Here is a 22,429-nt window from a genome sequence, read left to right as displayed (position 1 = left end):
GCTCCAAGATTTTCTGCCTATTTACCAGGTTCTCACATGCAATGTTAAATAGCAGTCTTGCCAGGAACCTGCAGTTCACACTCTGAACTGAGGCGGAAACAAATACTGTCACAGAAAAGCAGAAATCTTAAATTTCTTTCTGTGTTCTGAACAATGCATTTCCACAGTAGTGAACCACGTTTGGTGACTCAAGTCTCTCAGCAATTCTAGAGAGGAAATTGTGAAATTATCGCTGTTTGCTGAGACAGTACTTACAGTTTGCCAAAAGAGGGAGCATGGGAGCAGACAACACGTTTGTCCAAGTCTTTAAAAAAAAATGTTTGTTTGGATTCTGTTTTTTAGTTTTTTATTTCTTTCGCAAGGATTGGATGAAACTAAATGACAGTTACAGACAATATTTTCTTTTTAAGACTGTCTTAAGACAGAAAGGTCCAAGATTGAAAATAGACACATAACTTTAAATGATCTCTATCTTCCCCAGACAAAACATTCACCTTATGCCTGGCTGCCACACATCAAACAGCTCTAATTAAACTGCTCTCATTAAAAGGAAAGGAAGGAGGAGCTCAGGCCAGCAGTTCTCCTGAATAGGGAAGCAATCACATATTTAATAAAAGTGCAACTTTCTCTCCTGGCTGCCGTGGATTATTTAAAAAAGAAGGATTCATTGTATATATAATCTAGATCTCACCTTTACTACAACAATGGAGAAGTTATTGAAATAACCAAGTTTAATGAAAGTTAATCATCAGGGTGCCAAGTTACTCACTCCCTAAGGCTAAACACTCCTTGGTGCCAAGCAAGAGGAATGATGTAAGCTCCTAGAACCTTTTGTAGAAACAAGTCTGAGATTCACACTCATTAGTCACTAACATTGGGTGAAAGCCTGTGTAAGATAAGGAGGTTTCTATAAGACACACATATCCCTACAAAGTCATTGTTTCAATACAAATTTGATTGCTGCTTTTGTAAAGGCAGCTTTGGCAATTTCCCCATTTGTACATATATTTTCAATTTGCAGAAGAATTCTGCAAGTTCATGTATTTTTAGTTTAAGGAACATAGTCAGTCTCTTACTCAAATTACCAAAAAGTGCTCTGTATCATGTTTAGCCTAAAAATTTAAGAAAGACACCTGGAAAATTCACAGAGCTTAAAATTTTCCCCCCAAATTATATATGTTATATAAACTAATTACTTGATAGTTTAATGAAATGGTTTCTTTTATTGCTGCTGTCCACTGTATTAAAGCAATATGATGTAAAATACTAATCTAAAGAAGAAAGTTAAATATTCTACAATTTCCTAAGATTTGGTTTAATCTCCATGTGCCTCTGAACAATGCTCTAAGGTAATTCTGCTAACACTTTCTAGACCTGGAAAACACATGACCTTAGATTCAGTTATTAACAGATTTATAACAGAAAAGATATTATATTATAAAATTCTATAAAATTTTATATTATAAAATTCTTCTTAAAGGACAACCTTTAAAGTTGGATTATTTCCTTAACTAATACAGGAAGCAAGATAGGCAGTGGCTTTTTGAAATTTATGGTTTAGTCAGTCCCATGCAACAGCTGGCAATACTGGGTCCTAGGAGGAGAAAATCTGTGAACATAGAAGCAGATTTCACAGGCTACATTTTTTTCCTTTATTTGGGTCATCATGTGGAAGACAAGATTATTTTCCAAAATGATTAGTCATTCTCATCAATTAGCCAGCTAAAGTATCAATCCTGAAGGAAAAATGTAATAAGCTCTTCTTTTGTAAGTGCCATCTGTCAAAAACTGTCAGAGTTAGTCAAAGCTTTTTACTGTCCCAATCAAATCATAAAACGAGTGGAAAGTCACTGTACAAAACCCATTAAGCTATGTTACTAAATGTCCAATGCTGCATAAAAACTATAAATAGCTTTGCACTTCTAGGTCTTTTTTTCAATTTGCTTTTCTTGAAGTAGTAATGATGTTCTGCTTCAGTGAATAAAATAATTTTGGAGCTGCCTTAGTGTTTAATCCACATACTCTTTCTGTGTGGAATGAAAGCAAGCAGTAATCAAATCAGAATTTTAAGCATTCCTTGATGTATCTCTTGCTAACAATTTTAAAAATTAAGAGCACCAAAGATAGCAAAGACTGAAAAAACTAGTCACTAGGCTTAATAATCTTACAAATTGACATTCCTTTGGGGAATAAAATGCTGTTTCTGGGAAGGGCATCTAGTCTTTTTCAAATATTTGCAAAGGAATTCATACTCTAAAAGGAACATCACTTACTACTGGCTTAAAAATAACAAGCCAGTAGCCAACTCTGAACAAATACAATGTCCAAAAACTGATTACTGAATTAGTAAGGGTTTGTTTCCACACACTGAACACAGTCTTTGCTCTTTTAGTACATGGTTGATCCAATAGTTGATCTAAGGGCCAAGTAAGAATTCTGATAACTGAAATTTGTCCAAATAAGTAGCCAAAGTAAGCTGAGGACCTGATCCAAACCACTTAATAACATTGAAATACTTCTCTATTTTTTTCTTACAATATGTTAAAAGAAGTTTCAATACTTTCCTGGTAAGTTCTTCCATACTCGAATGGATCCCATCTATTCTGGTGATAGCTCCTAGAAATGTAAGTAATTTCCATGCTAATGAGATTCTCTAATTATCAAGAAAGACAAAAAAAGGGTAGGACACATTTGGGAACAGACACCCAAGGCCATTAATCAAGTTTGTATATTTTGTAAGGGTGGAAAAACAATATTTTTCATCAAAATGTTTTTGCTTTGTTTTCTCCAGGAAAGCTAAGAAGAACAAACCCAAGAAGGACATGCTAACCATTTGAAATCTGAGTTTTCAAATCTAAAATAAAGAAAATTTGAAAAGTATATTGAAACTGAAATGAAGTAAAGGGTGGCATATGAATTTAGTATCTTTAAGGAAAAATTAAAGACATCTTCAGATACCTTGTCCAGATGAAGCAGAGATTGGAGGCACTCTGACAGTTTCTTATATTTAAAATAATGCCCAGAACCTACTGTGTTAGATTTTTGGTGAAAATAAGCAATAATCTTAAATTTAGTACAGTACTATACATGAATACTTACTTAAAAAAGATTAAAATTTACACTATATAAATTTTAAATAGCCATGATATGTGCACCAAGTTTTATTTGCCTTGAAAACAATACAAATAGAACAAATATGTGATTCAAAATATTAAATGTTCTTGAATTGTACAGAAGAAAAAGAAACTGATGTGAAACTGTAGGAATTGCTGAACTTCAGATAAATGTTTCTTCAAAACAAGAGATATTAGTTCCTAAAAGATTTCTCTAAAGTTAAAAAAAGATTAAGAAAAACATTAAGCCACTGGGTTATTATGTTCAAACAAAAACTTACATGTTTCTTAATGGACATGTGTTTACATTTACAGATAGTAAACTCAGTCTCTTGTCTTATAAAACAGAAGACACCACTGATGTATAAACTAAGCGAAATAATAAAAGCCTCTTTTTCATATTAGAACCTTTTAAAACCTAAATCTACCTTAGCATTATTTTCCATGAAAACTTAATAGGGAATGGCTAATCTGAAAGCAAAATGTTGAACAAATCACTTTCAAAAAAAAAAGAAACACATCATGGGATTTTACTTATAGCTAGCAGCATCAACTAACGCCCCAAACAATGGCACATGAACTCAGAGTATCAGCCGGTCCTCTCCTCCCTCCTGAATTACCTGACCAATGGAAGTTTGGGTTTGTTGTTTCAGAAAGCACTGTTTCTTACATTCCATCAATTGTTCAAAATCATGCCACATTTTTGCTTGTTTCATATTTGGACCATGACTTTCTCGTACAGCTTTTTGTTTTTCCCGGAGTTTCTAGAATAAAAAAAATAAGAGTAATTAAATATCATATAGGGATTTACTTCTACTGCTCTAATCAGAAGAATATGGTATGCTTTGTATATCTGATAAATAATAGCTAAACCACATGATATATGAAAGCTAAGATGATAAAAGTTAATTAAATTTACGATAGATCTAAGACAACCTGAAGCTAAAAAGGACAGAAAAATAGAAAAGAAGGGGAAAATAAAGGAAATCAGGAAAGTGGAGCAGTATCATGGTATATAAAAAGTGCAGATTTTGGAAGTCAGAAGACTTGAGTTCCAGCCTTGGCTTTGTCACTAGCCATAAGGAAGACAATTTCTCTGGACTGTAGTTTGTTCAATTGTCAATTAAGGTTAATAACAGGAGTAATTATAAAAGTAACTGCTTTATAATACTATTTTTTTCACATGACAATAGATATAGAAATAATTACAAACTATCATGTGTTATATATGTTATTATTATTAAACATTATATTCTTTCCTGAATCAGTATACTCTAAGGGTATGCTCTATGCCCAAATAAATCAAATTGTATGCAAATATTCTTCAAGGAGAAGGTCCAGTGATATTTTAAAAAGGTTCAGATCCTTATCATAATTATTTTTGTTACTAATAGCCCACATATATAGTTCCACCTTCCAATATTGTTCTACTTACTGGCTAAAATCATAAACAGGAATAGGAACATTTTTAAGTAAACTGTGAACTGTTCTTTGGCTCTGTGTTATGGCAAATCAAGGAAGAGTGACAAAGAAAAGATCGCACAAAGTCAGAGAGACAATGAGAGGAAAGAAAAGTAGAAAGGAAAGAAGAGAAAAACAGAGATGACAGTACACACATAAGGAAGCACAGAGTAACAGTAATCACCAAGAAGCGCAGAAAAACAAGCAAAGACACAAACAGATTACATGGGAACATCCCCATCTTTTCCTCTTTTAGTATGCAGGGTTGATCTAACAGTTGATCTAAGGACACAAGTGAGAAGGCCAGAGGTCGGTACTTGCCCAAATAAGAGGCTAAACTAAACTGAGGCCAGATTCAAAATGCTTATTAAAGACTGCCCTTCCCACCTATGGCTAAGAAAAGCAAAGTTAACAGCAGATAGCAAAACAAAACAGAATAAAGAAAATATAATTTAAATATAAATAGCAAATTTTTGACACAATGCCTGGCATGCAAATACATCTATTTAAGTCTATGTTACAAATAAAGTATCTTACAACAAATATTTTTATCCTCATAAACTAAAACAAAAGTAGTAAGTCAGATCAAGAGTTTTAAGAGTATTGAACATGATTTTAAGATTAAGGTACTACTTAACTGTAACTTTTCTTATATTATTGGAATAATTTCTTTCTAAAAAATCCTAACAACCTATAAAAGCTATTTAAAGAACCAAAGACAGGATGCGAGCATTGTCTGTATCAAAAATATTAAATTTAATTTGCTTCATAACCATATGTGTTTGAAACCTTTAACTTTATGAATACAACTGACTTTGTAATTTATTTTTAATGTTACTGTCATGTACTACAGATTTATTTTATGGATAGTTGTAATGCACAAAAAATACTTGTCACAGATTTCACTCTTCTTAAAAGGAGGAGGTGGTACAGGAGAGGGAAAGTTACAACTTTGAGCATCATATTCCACAGCACTTGGTAAGGCAAAGTCTAGTATACGATAGTGTGAATTGTAGCGCTATAGTTTGGTCTAATTTCAGAAACTCAAGCTGGCCTGAGGAGGTCTGTGGATGTCCAGTCTGCTGGTTTGGAAGACTTATGCTATTGTGAGTTTGAAAGCCTAGGTATATTCTGTGTTTGCTTTGAAAATTTAGATCTATTCTAAGAGTGAGAGGATCAAGAAGCTTTGTTTCTTAAGTGATACAGCCAGACAATCAGGGCATGAGCTAATCAATGGCTCATTTTGCTCAAACATGCTTGATGTCAGACTGTTGCTACTGCTTTCTCCTCAAATCTTGCAATATAATAAAACACTATACTGGGAGGGGAAAGAATAATCATATTTAGCCATTAAGTTTGAGTCTCTGAAAGGATTCAAGGTTTGGCAAATATTTCTCTATATACAACATCCATTCAGATACTAAACAAATGATGTGGAGGAATATTTTCATATGAAAAAGTACATTACTTCACTTAAGAAATATCTGGATGAAAGTCTATTATTGACAATCATACTAAATCCTAAAGCCCCCCAAATATCTAGTTAAAATAGTGTACAAATGTGTGTACAACTTGATTCAAATACATACATTTGAACATGAAAGTATCCAATAGCTAAACTGTACAATATATTGATTGAAGCAAAGCCATATTGTTAATTTGTACTTTTAGAACAGAAAAGCCCATATTTATATAAAATCATTTCCAGGCTGCAGACTCAAGAATATTTGAACACTGAAATGAGACACTGACATATAGTTAGTATTTTAAAAGAAAAACTGCAGCTAACAATTCCTAACAAATGATAATACAAACTGGATACTCCTACTAGAAAAACTAAGAGGAAACTTCAATTTTCAGTAGTGAAACTCAGTAAGAAACAGATAAAATGGCATATAGTGAAGCATGGTTAGCATTCACTATGTAACATGGTCTTAAAATCATTGAAGATTAGAATCAATTAGAGAAATCAGTTAGTCATTTATATCCTGATGGTCAAGGCCCCTACCACCTCTTCCACTAGGAGTGTCTTAGAGAACTGAAAAAACAAAGCTCAATCATACACTCCTATTTTTAGTAGTCCTCATATAAGACTGGCAGGTAGGGAGTGAGTTTCTTAAGAAAAGTTTTTCGATTATTTTTAACTGAGTCAATGTTTGTAAAGGACTTAGACCAGGCCCCGGCTCATAGTAAGAGCTTTGTGCTTATTAAATAAAATAGATGTGTAAGTTTATACTTATCTTATAAACAGAGATACCTGGGAATAATGTGAAACTTGTAGTTCACTCATTACACGTGGCATTTTGTTATGCATGAACTTTTTATTTAAAACTAGATTTCTCCCTTTCCCCCCAAATCTATGTGCCTTCAGTTTTATAAAAATAAATTTCTAAGGAAGAGTCTTCATTTTTGAAAGGGAGTAAGAAAGTTCTAATTTCCCCTATAACCTTAAAAAAAACTAACAATGACATAACCGTGTCCTGTAAACCTGAATTATGCACACATTAAAAAACAAACAAATATTCTTACCTTTCCAAGATTTTCCTGTTCAGCAATATTTTTGGTATATTGTTCCCTAGGAAGTCAATATAATGATATAGTTTACATTTACTTCAATTGATTTTATCATACAACTAAATTATAAATCAACATATCTATCTAAATATATTAGATAATACAGTTTAGAGTACTAGAGTCAGAATGAAACTCATTATCAAATAGTCCCTTTTCTAATCTTTAGTCAGTTCATCTAATAAATAATAATATAAGTAAAAAAAAACAAGGCAAAATATCATGTAAGAAATTAAGTACTATTTGTGGTTAATCTACACTTAAAACAATAGAAATACATTTGCTTAAATTACACTTTTTTGGAAGAGGCTTGCAGAACAGAGAGAGAATACACATTAAAAAAATAACAAACCACAATAAATATCATCTAACCCTGCAATCCAACTTCTACAAAGCTTTCCTATAGAAAAACTCTTAAAACTTAATAAAAATAAAAGCAAAGACTATTCACTTCACCATTGCTTACAATAGTAAAAATCTACAACCAACTAAATGTTGATAGATGGGGAAATGTTTAAATAAATTATGGTACATGCATTCAAAAGAATAATACAGAGTTGTGAAAAAAGAATGAGGTAGATTTATAAATACTAAACTGGACAGAATTCTAGATAAATGAGGTATGGCAATGTAGACAACATTTAATTTTTGTGTACTATACTTGATAATGGTTACTCTTTGTTTTTATAAATATTTCTTTTGTACGCTAAAAAATTATAAATTTTTAATGTAAAAAATATAAATCATATCATATGGTATTTTTAAACAAAAGTATAATTATATTTTAAGACAAAAAGTGAGATTTAAAGTGTTAAGGACAAAGACTGAAGAATGAGGACAACGGAACCAATGATAAGAAGAGAAACTTTAGACCTCAAATTTGTATGGAAAAAGACTATATTTCTGTGAAAAGCTACACAGCAGTACTCAAGAAGAAATTACATAACACAAAATTGGGAATCTACGAAATCATAAACCACAAAGACAAACTCTAGCAGCTTAAGTGAAGATAGATTTGCATTGGTGTAAAAAAGGGAGGTTAACGTCTTTAGAACAAAAGAATGGCAATCAGAAGTACCCGAAGTCCTTACAGAGATGAAGTGAAGGTAGAATTTGTGCACAAGAATACATTTGAATCAATTCTAATGAGGTGGATGAAACTGGAGCCTATTATACAGAGTGAAGTAAGCCAGAAGGAAAAACACCAATACAGTATACTAACGCATATATATGGAATTTAGAAAGATGGTAACAATAACCCTGTGTACGAGACAGCAAAAGAGACACTGATGTATAGAACAGTCTTATGGACTCTGTGGGAGAGGGAGAGGGTGGGAAGATTTGGGAGAATGCAACTGAAACATGTAAAATATCATGTATGAAACGAGATGCCAGTCCAGGTTCGATGCACGATACTGGATGCTTGGGACTGGTGCACTGGGACGATCCAGAGGGATGGTATGGGGAGGGAGGAGGGAGGAGGGTTCAGGATGGGGAACACATGTATACCTGTGGTGGATTCATTTTGATATTTGGCAAAACTAATACAATTATGTAAAGTTTAAAAATAAAATAAAATTAATTAAAAAAAATAAATAAATAAAAATAAAATTAAATTAAAAAAAAAAAAAGAATAAAAGCGAAAGGGAACAGACCCAGTCTGGATGAACCTTCATTTTGCCCATAAAATTTATGAGACACTAAGTCAATGTTATTTGCCTTCCTAGCTCTCCAGTGAAAAACAGCTCAGAGGATATAAATGACATATTACTCAGAATAATGTATGATTATAATTAAGAGAACTTTAAATAATTCATTTATTACCCCAGGTCTAAGGAATGTCCAAATTGTTTTAGGATTTCCATTTCTATTTTATTAAGAAATCAATAGGCGCATGCTCAACACTAATATGTAATTTTATTCAATTGATTTATTCAAGTAGTAATTACAGAGCACCTGTCCTATACCAAGCATGTCCTGGGATTTCAAGAAGAAAACAGGGACAGACAGAGTCCTCACTCTTCAGGAACTCATACTATATCATTTCTAAAATACTGCTGCAAACATTACATTGAACTTGAGCTCCTATGGCATATATTGTTCTCTTTATTTTATAGATGAAAAAGTGATATATCCAAGGTCACAAAACTAGAACTGGAAAAATCAGGTTAGAAACAAAATTTTATTGAGTCCCTTTCTAGAACTTTGATATATAACATCCTGCCTCTTTAAATAAAATTACATTTTACAGGTGATCTTTCAAAAACAAGCTAATTTCTTAGACCTTTGGCCTTATCAGAAAGTACCATAAAAGTAGAAAATGAAATGACATCAAAAATATTGTGTCTACACTAGTAATAAATTTTAAATATATATCAGTGAGTTTAGAGTATAACTCCATTTTATTCCTAAATATTCTTATCATGTACTTCTCTAGTCAGGGTGCAATATTTTTATATTGGAAAACTGAGGAATGGTAAAGATTTACAATGATTTTTAAAATAATGGAGACCTCCTTGGAAGGCCAGTGGTTAAGACTTCTCACTCCCAACCAGTGCAGGGGGCACTGGTTCCATCCCTAGTTGGGAAACTAAAATCCCACATGGTGCACTGTGTGGCCAAAAAAATAAATAAATAAAAACGATGAAGAGGAATATCTAGAAAAAAAATAGCTCAGATCAGAAAACCAATAGCTCAGGAGCAATGTTTCCTTTGTTACTAATTGTATTGATAACTTTGGAAGAAGAGGAGGGTTCGGGATGGGGAACACATGTATACCTGTGGCGGATTCATTTTGATGTTTGGCAGGACTAATACAATTGTGTAAAGTTTAAAAATAAAATAAAATTAGGGAAAAAAAAAAAAAAAAGAGAAAAAAAAAAGAAACAATTTCTAAAACTTTTATTTTTCAAGAACAAAATTACTTCTTACATAAGTGAACATTAGTATTGACTACATAGATTTAATGAGCAAAATTTACATGCAATAAAAGAATTTGAATAAATACATTCAGTATGTTTAATATGCTAGAGTATTAAAAATAATATCCTATTTATAGGATATTTTCAGCCTGGCTTGCATTATATTAAAAAATGTAGACTTTGCAAAACATTCTATTTCTTAGATTCCTTTTTATAATATAAATGTACTGCTGTTGTTCAGTTGCTAAGACATGTCGGACTCTTTGTGACCCCATGCATTACAGCAGGCCAGGTTTTCCCATTTCACTATCTCCTTGAGTTTGCTCAAACTCATGTCTATTGAGTCATGAATAACAATGTATAAGCTACTAAAAATCTCAACTGCAATCTTGAATAAATGTGAATCCTACACTTCATTTGAGTTCTTATTGAATGGTAAAAGCAAAGCATTTGAATTGTGATAAAGGGCAAAGAAAGTTTATCTTGTTCACTACTGCATTTTTTTCAAAGCTAGCAATTCAACTATAAATGCATTTTTAAGGCAGCATTTATTATGTTATAGTATGCTAGGATTACAAAAAGAAAAAATCACCATGTAAGGACTAGTAGTATTTATACATTCCTTGTTTCAAAGGCTGGCACTCTGCAATCACAGAATTTCTAGCTGAATTGCAGCTGCTCACACTGCAACAATGAGCACACCAATGACCAGAGTCCAGGACATGTGGGACTTTAAAAATAGACCAAATTTAGTGCTTATAAAAAAGCAACTATGAAATTATATGTAATGCTACATGCATACATACTCAGTTGTGTCTGACTCTTTGTGACCCCATGGAATTTTCGAGGCAAGAACACTGGAGTGGGTTGTCATTTCTTACTCCAAGGGATCTTCCCAACCCAGGGATTGAACCTATGTCTCTTGTGTCCCCTGCATTGGCAGGCAGATTGTTTACCACTGAGCCACCTGGGAAGCCCAACATATTCCTGAGGAGGGGGTAATGGGGATTAAGTGGCTTAATGGCTTTAAGAGTTTCTATTTCAGGTGATGAAAACGTTTTGGTAATCTATAGTGGTGATGGTTACATAATATTTTGAATGTAATGAATACAACTGATTATACACTTAAAATTGGTTAAAATGGCAAATTTTATGTCTTTTGCCACAATTAAAAGCAAGCAAACAAGAAAAATTATATGTATGCTTTTTTTTTCAAGTTTTGAATGCTTTCCACTTTATTTTTTTTAGATTTTTTTAAAATTTTATTTTATTTTTAAACTTTACAATATTGTATTAGTTTTGCCAAATATCGAAATGAATCCGCCACAGGTATACCTGTGTTCCCCATCCTGAACCATCCTCCCTCCTCCCTCCCCATATTCTTACTTAGTCAGGAGGGCTGGACTACCCAGAGGATGTTCAACAAGATTTAATTCTAAATAATATCTTACTATTTGCTTATTTAGGTACTCTGTATAATTCCATTTTATCTTCTATAGATGAAAACATTAAGTAACTCAATATAAAAACAACAAAATTACTTGCCTAATTGCTTTTCTTTTTTCTTGTTGATCAGAGGAGACATACACCTTCATTTCATCAGTAGCACGACGAAGTTGTACTTCTAGGTTCTAAGTGGGAAGACTATGTAAGTCCTTGATACAGAAAAATCTCAGAAAAGTTTCTGATCCAATTTTCTTTGTCTTACCTTAATCATACAATTTATATAATGGTATCTACTTTCTTCTTGAAGACACTCCTCACGGAGCCCTCTGACTTCCTAAAACATAATTTTAAATGCGCAATATTATCAAAAGAATAATTAGATACAGAAAGGATAGCCAAATGTACAACAAAAGAAATACTATCAGAGTATTTCCTCTTCTGTGCCAAAACTTTATTGTATCAGACTAGGTTGCAATCTTTTCTAGAGACCATGCATACCACTCTACAACCTGTAAGTTCAGTTATTAAGTAACTACTGTGTGCCTAGCTTGGTGCTAGGTGCTGGGGACAGAGAAGCGAACAAGACAGGTCCCTGCTCTCATTCAAGTAGAGGAGACAGATATAAACAAGGAAATGTGTAATGAAGGCAGTTTCAGATGGGGTAAGTGCTATGAAGAAAATTCTGCAGTACAATGTGATAGGGGTACTGAGTGGGTGAAGTTAGACAGGTGATTAGAGAAGATCTCTAGGAGGCGGTAACATTTAGGCTGAGACCTAAAATGGTGAAAGAAAAAGAGAGAGAAAGGCAAAGAGCTGGCAGTAGAGTATCCCAGAGAGAGAAGAATATATGCAAATCTGCCCCTGAGGAGAAAACAAGCTTGGCCTGTTTGAAGTACAAGAAGAAGGCTAGTATGTCTGGGGTCTGTGGGTGAAGAGGAGAGCATGTGGATATGAAGTTCATGGAGCAGGTAGGGTCTTGAAAACCAAAGTTTTGAAGTTAGATTTTAAGTGCAACAGGAAGCTGGTAGAAGGTGGTTTAAGTGTTGTACCAGTTTCTTTGGCTGCTCTATGGAGAATAAACCTTAAGGAAAGGCAAGTGTGGGAGGGGACAGGAGGTTGTAGGTTACTGTGGTAATCAAGGAAAGACATGATGGGGCCTGGACTCTGGCAGTAGGGGTGCAGATGGAGAATTTAGGGTGTGTACATCAAGTCTGAAGAAATAAAAATCTCTGCAACTTGGTAGACAGACTCAAGGCATGAGGGCAAAGATCTGGGAATCTTTTGACATTGGTGTAGTAAAAACATGCATACAAAGTCAGTTTCTGCTAGGTTGTTAAAATAAGAACTATCTTCTTACCTGTTCTAATTTGGACCGATTGCTTTCAAGGCCTGCGGCACAGCTATCATACTGGGATTTCTTTTCATCACACTCTTGGGTTAACTCCTAATATGAAAAGAGTGATTGATTGAATAAATAAAAAAAAAACGAAGGCCTAAAAGGTGACTCTGAAACAATACATGCCCTTGTCAGTCTTGTAACTTAACTCTAAGCTTCTTGGCATACTAACGAGTTATTTATACAACAACCAGATATTTGAGCATTATGACAGATGAAGGTGCTGATAAAAGAATAGCTGCCATGTATTGAGCTGTGTGCCAGGCTCTCTGTTAGAAGCTAGGGATACAAGAGTGAACAAAAGAGTCAAAATTCCTTCCTCTCAAGTAATGCTCAGACAAGTAAACAGGCTGACTGCTACGAGAGACAAACGCAAGGTGTTACAGGAGCACATGCAACTCTCATTGGACTTAACCCAGGCTTGGGGATCAGTAGGGACAACTTCCTGGAGAAACTGATATCTAAGCTGAGGTACCAAGGATTAGTAAGAATAGTTAGAAGGGACAGACAAGGAGGAGAGTGTTCAGAAAAAAGGAGCACTATGTATGAAGTCTTGGAAGATTAGAGAAAAGAAGGACAATTTAGGACGTGTAAGTAGTTTATTATACTGGAGCACGTCTGGGAAGTGTGAGAAGGGGCTGAAGACTTTGGCAGAGGCCTGATCAGAACTTTGTAAACCATGTTAAGGCTGTTTGAGCTTTACCCTTGACAATAACTGAATCTCACAACAACCCCTTAAGGTACATACTAATATCCCCACATTGTGCTTAGAGAAAGTTCACAGAGGACAAGTATCTTGCAAAAGATTATATGACTGGAAAGAGGTGTTAGAATTTGAACTCAGGCTGTTTGAGTAGTTTTACGCTTTTTTCTAATGTAATATTTTGAAGCAGATAATCTGAAAATTTGCTACCAACACCTAGAAATGCTAAAAGTATCAACAAATGCTTGATAAGGTAGGGTTAGCATCCTTTCAAATTGAGAGCTAACTGAACTCTCAAAGAAGTAAAATGAATTACCAGAGTTAGAAACGAAGGATGACAGCCTGTGGATACCCTTGATGAAGGGAGTTAGGATTCAATCTTGATAACAGAATGATTAGAATGGCTAGGCAGGGCAAAGACCTTAAATCTGCGAGTAAAGGGTTAACATCAGGCCAGCCTGGGAATGACCTTGGTTTTACATAGCAGTTTCCTTGGAAACAAGAGAGTTAACATTACTGGGTAATGTTGTGTGGTGCTTCCATTGCTGGATGGGACTGCATCTGGGTTGGGGTGACTAGCAAAGTATAAAAGATTGGTGGGAAAAAGATGGCATGGCTTTTATGTATCAAAGTGACCTACAGACATCTGAGGCTCTTGTGGTTGACAGTCACACATACCCCAAATCGGAGAAGGGGCAATAGAGGCTATGTACTTGGGTAGCTGCTGGGCCTGTAAATGAGATGAAGATACTATAGTAGACAAAGGACTTTTTTTGTCTGTGAGTCTGATGGACAAACCGATTAGTAAATGTAGCTATGTTGCTTCAGAGGCAGATGGAACAAAGGTGCCTGTCCTCAGCAAGTTTGGGATTTGGATTTACCCTATGTATGTGATCTAAGAACTTCCAAGCTGAGACATTAACTCAAAATTAGCTCCAAACTTGTGACATTCAGAACACAGAATATCAGCAGAACAACAGCAAAAACACCCTGGAGGGACAAACCCTCTGTCCTAGCTGCCAGGATTCCAGAGACAAAACCCTACTAAACATAAGCTCACAATCCAAAACTATAAATATGCAGGGAATGATCAATCCATTATGAGTGAGAATTAGAATACATAAAACAGCAGGAGTAAACCTCCTCTAGCAGGAGAATACTAGAAATAAATCTATTAAATAAGCATACTTAATATTTTATTAAAGGAGGAACTGAAAACAAAAGACTGAAAAAGGTACAGTGAGTAAAAAAACAGACAAAAATGAAAAAGAAGTCACTGAAATTAAAAACTAAGTAGGTGACATAAATATAATATTAGTTCAGGAGATAAAAGAATGAATTAGAAAACAGAGCTGAAGAAATTATCAAAAATTCATCACAAAGAGACAAAGAGATGAAAAAATGAAAATGAGGTTAAACAACAGAGAACAGAATAAATACATCTGACATATATTTAACAAAATTGCTGAAGAACAGACTAGAAAGACCAGGGGAGAGAATATTTGAAGACATGTAGAATATGTCCAGAATTAATGAGACAAAAAGCACGAATTCTAGCAGAGCAAATAACACTAAATCTATAGTTAGATCATGTCAGTGAAATGGGACAACACCAAAGACAAAAATACTAAAACTATCTATAGATTCAAGGGAATCCCTATCAAAATACCAATGGTACTTTTCACAGAACTAGAACAAATAATTATAAAACTTGCATGGAAACACAAAAGACCCTGAATAGCCAAAACAATCTTAAGAAAGTAGAACAGAGCTGGAGGTACCACATGCCCTGACCTCAGACTATACTACAAAACTACAGTAATCAAAACAGTACGATGTTGGCACCAATGAGAGACACACAGATCAATGGAACAGAAAAAAAGCCCAGAAATAAACCCACACTTATGGTCAATTAATCTATGACAAAGAATATACAATTGAGAAAAGACAGTCTCTTCAATAAGTGGTGCTGGGAAAACTGGACAACTACATGTAAAAGAATGAAATTAGAACATTTTCTCACACCATGTACAAAAATAAACTCAAAATGGATTAAAGACCTAAATGTAAGAAATCATAAAACTTAGAGAACATAGGTAGAACACTTTCTAACATTAATAAATCATAGCAATATTTTTTGGATCTGTCTCCTAAAACAAAGGTAACAAAGGCAAAAATGAACAAATGGAACTTAATTAAATTTAAAATCTTTTGCATAGCAAAGGAAACCATCAGCAAAACAAAAGATAACCCACTGAGTGGCAGAAAATATTTTAAAATTATATTGGTGATAAAAGGTTAATATCCAAAATATATAAATAGCTCATACAACTCAGTATCAAAAAAAAAAAAAAAAGGCCCAGTTGAAAAATAGAAGACCTGAAGAGTCAGGTTTTTTCCAAAGACATACAAATGGTCAACAGCACATGAAAAGACGCTCATCATCATTAACCACCAGAGAAATACACATCAAAAGCACAGTGAGATATCACCTTACACCTGTCAGAATGGCTACCACCAAAAAAGACCACAAATAATTTGTTATTCATGAGGATGTAGAGAAAAGGGAACCCTTGTACACATTTGGTGAGAATGTAAATTGATGTAGCTACCATGGAAAATAGTGTGGAGGTTCCTCAAAAAACTAAAAACAGAACCACCATATGATCCAGCAATTCCATTTCTGAGTATATATCCAAAGAAAGTATATTAATTTGAAAAGATATATGCACACCAATGTTCACAGCAGTATTATTTACAATAGCCAAGATATGCAAGCAACCAAAACGTCCATCAAGAGATGAATGGAAAAAGAAGATGTGAGATACACACACACACACACTATGGAATACTACTCAGTCATTAAAAACAAAGAAATTTTGCCATTTATAACAACATGATGAACCTGGAGGGTATTATGCTTATTGAAATAAGTCAAAAAGAGAAAGACAAACACTATATGATATTACTTATATGTGGAGTCTAAAACAAACTAGTGAATATAACAACAAAAATTAAAACCCATTATAGGGAAGACATTACCTAAAAAGAAATGAGAATTAAATCAATAGCATATCCTTCAACATGAGAAAAGAGAAAGCAATGAAAATAGTTTTTTTCTGACCAAGTGACTATTGAGGAGGAAAAACAAAGACGGTTTACTTTCGGCAATGATTCTTTACTGAGAGAACTACTAAAAGAAAACAAAACAAGGAAATTTCATTTCAGGAAGAAGGAAACTGAATCCAGAAGCAAGGAATAAAGTACATGAGGCAATGGTAAGAATTGCTAAATATGTGGGTAAATCTAAACAGGAAAAGACTGTATGAAGTAGTAATTATTATAACAGTAATGACCACCATGACAGCCACTTTTAGAGTTGAAGAAATAAAATGGAAATTAAATACCAGAGGATAGGAACACATGTGTAAGGCAAGAGAGGGTATGAAATCATTCTGAGGCCCTTGTATTGTTCAGGAGATTAACAATTGTTCAGCTGATTAACTTTAGGCAAGAAAAGTGTGCTAAAAATATAAGAGTAGACAATATCAGAACAGGAATAGAAAAGGAAATAAAGGGAAAAAAGAAGATAAAGAAAACAGGATTGGTACAATGGAAAGTAGAAAAAGAAAAAGAAACATAGGAAAAGCACAGTCAATAGGATGTGCAAAACAGAAATAAATTCCAAAGTATCAATAATAAGAGAAAATATAAACGGGACTAAACTCACTAATTAAAAGACAAGTTCTCAAACTGGATGTAAGAAACTATACCTACACAAAATCCCCTATATGATATTTAAGAGACATATAAAGGACAAAAATAAGGATGCAGACAGCTGAAATTAAAGAAAGACATACCAAGCAATACTAAACATAAGAAAGTTGGCACACTTATATTAATAGCAAACAAAATAAGACCCTTAAATAAAAAGCACTGCAAGGAATAGAGTCATAAAATAATGATAAAATGAATAATTTACCAGGAAGTTTTATTTTGTTTTTTTTTTAAAACCAGGAATCTCTTTCTAAATTGTGGTAAAATACACATAATCTAAAACTTAACTATTTTAACTATTTTTAAGGCTGCAGTTCAGAAGTACTAAAACATTCACATTATTGTACAACCAATCTCCAAAACTCTTTTTATCTTGCAAAACTTAAACTCTACATCCATTACACCAGGAGTCCCCATTCACCAGGAATTTTTGAACAGGCACATTCAACAGCCTTGATCTGATAAACACATGGAGAACTCAGTACTCAACAACTGGAAAATATATTCTTTTCCAGATCAAGTCATTAAAAAAATTATGTTGGCCTCAGCTCTCTCCATGGCCACCCTTAACTCCTGAAGACTATGGAGCTACTCTTTAACAATTCTCAAGGAAAGAAAGCATGATGTAATGATTTTTATGCCCAATCAAGCAGTGATTGAAATATCTAAGGCAACAAACTCTAGAAACTCATCAGGGAATATTGTTCTTCTAAGCTTTGAGGACTCTACTAGAAAACAAATGAGAGACAATAAAAAGTAGGAAAATGGGTATGAGAGGATTAGTAATGAGCACTGAGTCTAACAAGTACAAGTATGATACTAAAGACAAAAGGGAGAACTAGTGTAACAGAACAGAAAGTAAATGTTATACGCTCTGACAATGTAGACATGATATATAAAATCTGCAGGGAGGGGAAGGGAAAATGAAGGTGGAAGGTAGAATGAGTAAGCTGGTCTCCTCAGCAAGCAGTTTTCCACTGCTGTGGATGGTAGGGGAAGGGCAACAGATATAATTTAAAGCTGATGAATCAAGTCATAGTATAAGCATATTACATGTATAAAGGCAAACAGTAAGAAAGACAAATGACCAAAATGAGGTGCTAAAGGAGAGGGAAGAAGAAGTTGGAGGAAAAATATCAATTTCATCACTACTCATAGTGGGAATTAATAGATACTATCAACAGTAATGAAATATTAATGGTGGCATTACAGATACAACCAGTAGAGCAAAACCACAAGCCAGAAAATATGAAAGAGAGACAGAGACAGAGAATGAACAGAGGAATTTATTTTTATAGGCTTTAAAGTCAGAAGCAAAACATAATAAAGTACACAAAGACCAAATACGTTTGCATATCAATAAATATGAACTGGCTAAACTTATTTCTTAAAATAAACCTGTTAGATTATATCATATAACAAAACACAATTCAAGATCTATTCAGAGACATACCTAAAACAAAGCAACTTTTTAAAAGTTGAAAGCAAAAGATGGGCAAAAGTATAGCAGGAACAATGAAAACAAAGGAAGCAGACATTAATATGTCAGAGTTAACTTCTGCCCCCTCACCCCAAAAAGCCTTTGTCTTTTTCTATGAAAGTAGAACAAAGGTGTGGAGAGCAAACTTCAGGAAGCCAATAAATAATTACCTATTCATTAATTTTCAGAAAATTTCTAGAAAACACACAAAGAGCTGTTAACATTATTTCTAGGGAGTGTGCTGGGGTGGGATGTAGGGAGAGAAATAATTTCAATTCTTTCCCTTAAATAATTCTTTAGAGTTTGAATTCTTGCCAAGAGCAGGTTTTACTTTTATAAGAAAAAACAATAAGAAATATTTCAGTGAAATCAATAATTACCATATTATATACTCTAAAACAAGTATTTTAGCTTTAGCAATTACATGTATTATGCCATTTAATTACATATAATTTAAGGAACAGCTTCTAAAAAACAAACATGAAACTTCAAGATGCTAGCTAATTCCAGATAATTATAGAAGATTTAGATAAATATAAGCTGTACATCTTAAGTTGTGAAGCTCCAATTTTCAAATGATTATGAATATTCAATTTATAACAAAACAAATACAAAAGAAGGGAAATATATTAATACTTCACTATAAAATTTCCTAAATTTTGAGAGTTGTCCATTAAAACAAGAAGTGTAAAGTATTTTTTAAGTACTCCTGCACTTTAACAATATGATAGGGGCCTCCCTGGTATCTCAGTGGTAAAGATTTTTCCTGCCAATACAGGAGGCACGGGTTCAATTCCTGATCCAGGAAGATCCCACTTGCCGCAGAGCAACTAAGCACGTGCGTCACAACTATTGAGCCTGTGCTCTAGAGCCTGGGAGTCGCAATTACGGAACCCACCAGCTGCAGCTATGAAACCTGTGCTCCCTAGAGCTGGTGCTCCGCAGCAAGAGGAGCCACCGCGATGAGAAGCCCTCCCACCACAACTAGAGAAAGCCCGCTCACAAAGAAGACCCAGCACAGCTATAAATAAAGAAAGTAAATTATTTAAAAAATGTAATACATCCATGTAGTTTCAAGTGTTAGATATACTTACACAAGTTAAAAATAAATACCATTCAAACTAGAGAACAATTAAGAATTTCAGTTACTATTTGGAAATAACTCAAAGTCAATGAAGTGGCTTTTTTTCCAGTCTACTTTTCATTACAAAAGGTTTCTGGGTAAAAATAAACTATACAGGGATGTAGGAGACTGACATATGGAGATAAACAAAATGAACATTAGGGACTCAATAAGGTCATTGAACTCAAACGTTTAAAAAAACCAAATGGTTAATAAAAACGTGGGCAAGTTCTATACTCTTCTTTTTTTTAAACTTTTAAAACTGGTAAAATACACATAAAATGAAAATAATCACAATAAATAAAAATACTTATTTATTATTTTTTGGCTGTGTTAGGTCTCAGCTGTGACAAGCTGACTTCTCTCTAGTTGTGGTGCATGGGCTTAGTTGCCCTGCCACATGTGGGATCTTAGTTCCTCGACCAGGGATTGAACCCACACCCATGCACTGGAAGGCAGATTCTTATCTACTGGACCACCAGGAAAGTCCCACTTAAACCATTTTTAAGTGCACAGTTCAGTGGTGTTAAATATATTCACACTGTTGTACAACCATCACCACCATCTATCTGCAGAACTCTTTCTATCTTCTAAAATTGGAACTCTGTCCCCATTACTTTTCAACATGGCAGAAGACAGAAATGAAAAGCTTACAGGACTTCGGTGCCCCTTTGATTTGATGAATATGTTAATAACTGAAGAGCTGTATTATCTGGGAATGGTGGTGAGATAGCTATATTTCTTTGAAATGGAACAGGCAGGAAGGACTTGACATACAGAGAAATACAGTTAAAACACATAAAAATGAATTTCAGGTTCTGGTTATATTTTATAATAAATGACTTTATAGAATTTAATCTAGTATATGGTTTTACTGAGAAAATCAATTTTTTTGAAAGGCAATAGTATTCCTTCCTTTAAAACTATTTCTAATAGTTATAATGATAAATAACTTTTAAAAAACAGTTCTGTGTATTAGTCATTGAATTGCTAAAGCATCACCACGAACAAAGCTAGTGGAGGTGATGGACATTGAGTTATTTCAAACCCTGAAAGATGATGCTGTGAAAGTGCTGCACTCAAGATGCCAGCAAATTTGGAAACCTCAGCAGTGGCCACAGGACTGGAAAAGGTCAGTTTTCATTCCAATCCCAAAGAAAGGCAATGCCAAAGAATGTTCAAACTACTGCACAATTGTACTCATCTCACACGCTAGTAAAAAATGCTCAAAATTCTCCAACCCAGGCTTCAGCAATACATGAATCATGAACTTCCAGATGTTCAAGCTGGTTTTAGAAAAGGCAGAGGAACCAGAGAGCAAACTGCCAACATCTGCTGGATCATGGAAAAAGCAAGAGAGTTCCAGAAAAACATCTATTTCTGCTTTATTGACTGTGCCAAAGCCTTTGACTGTGTGGATCACAATAAACTGGAAAATTCTGAAAGAGATGGGAATACCAGATCACCTGACCTGCCTCTTGAGAAACCTACATGCAGGTCAGGAAGCAACAGTTAGAACTGGACATGGAACAACAGACTGGTTCCAAATAGGAAAAGGAGTACATCAAGGCTGTATATTGTCACCCTGCTTATTTAACTTATATGCAGAGTACATCAAGAGAAATGCTGGGCTGGAAGAAGCACAAGCTGGAATCAAGATTTCAGGGAGAAATATCAATAACCTCAGATAGGCAGATGACACCACCCTTATGGCAGAAAGTGAAGAGGAACTAAAGCATCTTGATGAAAGTGAAAGAGGAGAGTGAAAAAGTTGGCTTAAAGCTCAACATTCAGAAAACTAACATCATGGCATCTGGTCCCATCACTTCATGGCAAATAGATGGGGAAACAGTGGAAACAGTGTCAAACTTTATTTTTTTGGGCTCCCAAATCACTGCAGATGGTGATTGCAGCCATGAAATTAAAAGATGCTTACTCCTTGGAAGGAAAGTTATAACCAACCTAGAGAGCATATTAAAAAGCAGAGACATTACTTTGCCAACAAAGGTCCATCTAGTCAAGGCTATGGTTTTTCCTGTGGTCATGTATGGATGTGAGAGTTGGACTGTGAAGAAAGTTGAATGCCAAAGAATTGATGCTTTTGAACTGTGGTGTTGGAGAAGACTCTTGAGAGTCCCTTGGACTGCAAGGAGATCCAACCATTCCATTCTGAAGGAGATCAGCCCTGGGATTTCTTTGGAGGGAATGATGCTGAAGCTGAAACCCAATACTTTGGCCACCTCATGCAAAGAGTTGACTCATTGGAAAAGACTCTGATGCCGGGAGGGATTGGGGGCAGGAAGAGAAGGGGATGACAGAGGATGAGATGGCTGGATGGCATCACTGACTAGATGGACATGAGTTTGAGTGAACTCCGGGAGTTGGTGATGGACAGGGAGGCCTGGCATGCTGCAGTCCATGGGGTCGCAAAGAGTCGG

The 22,429-nt window shown here is 34.4% G+C and overlaps 1 protein-coding gene across 2 annotated transcripts in view; it reads right to left on the bottom strand.

Annotated features, from left to right (window-relative positions):
* Nucleotides 1-3,146: 3,146 nt before the first annotated feature.
* The window catches only part of IFT81 (intraflagellar transport 81), a 96,217-nt gene continuing 76,934 nt past the window's right edge, over nucleotides 3,147-22,429 (bottom strand). For both annotated transcript variants that reach the window (XM_086347660.1, XM_086347661.1), the window contains 5 exons: nucleotides 12,870-12,956; nucleotides 11,775-11,846; nucleotides 11,612-11,697; nucleotides 7,104-7,149; nucleotides 3,147-3,877 (listed from right to left, as the gene is read on the bottom strand). In XM_086347660.1, the coding sequence (XP_086203786.1) occupies nucleotides 3,695-3,877; nucleotides 7,104-7,149; nucleotides 11,612-11,697; nucleotides 11,775-11,846; nucleotides 12,870-12,956 (474 nt within the window). In that variant the 3' untranslated portion in view covers nucleotides 3,147-3,694. The remainder of the gene's footprint in view (nucleotides 3,878-7,103; nucleotides 7,150-11,611; nucleotides 11,698-11,774; nucleotides 11,847-12,869; nucleotides 12,957-22,429) is intronic.

The sequence above is a fragment of the Bos grunniens genome, chromosome 17 (assembly GCF_055505025.1).
Source record: "Bos grunniens cultivar Pamir isolate PY7600 chromosome 17, Bosgru_T2T1.0, whole genome shotgun sequence".
NCBI lineage: Eukaryota > Metazoa > Chordata > Mammalia > Artiodactyla > Bovidae > Bos > Bos grunniens.
The sequence above is the reverse complement of the archived record's forward strand: the minus strand, read 5'-3'. Positions and strand labels throughout refer to the sequence as shown.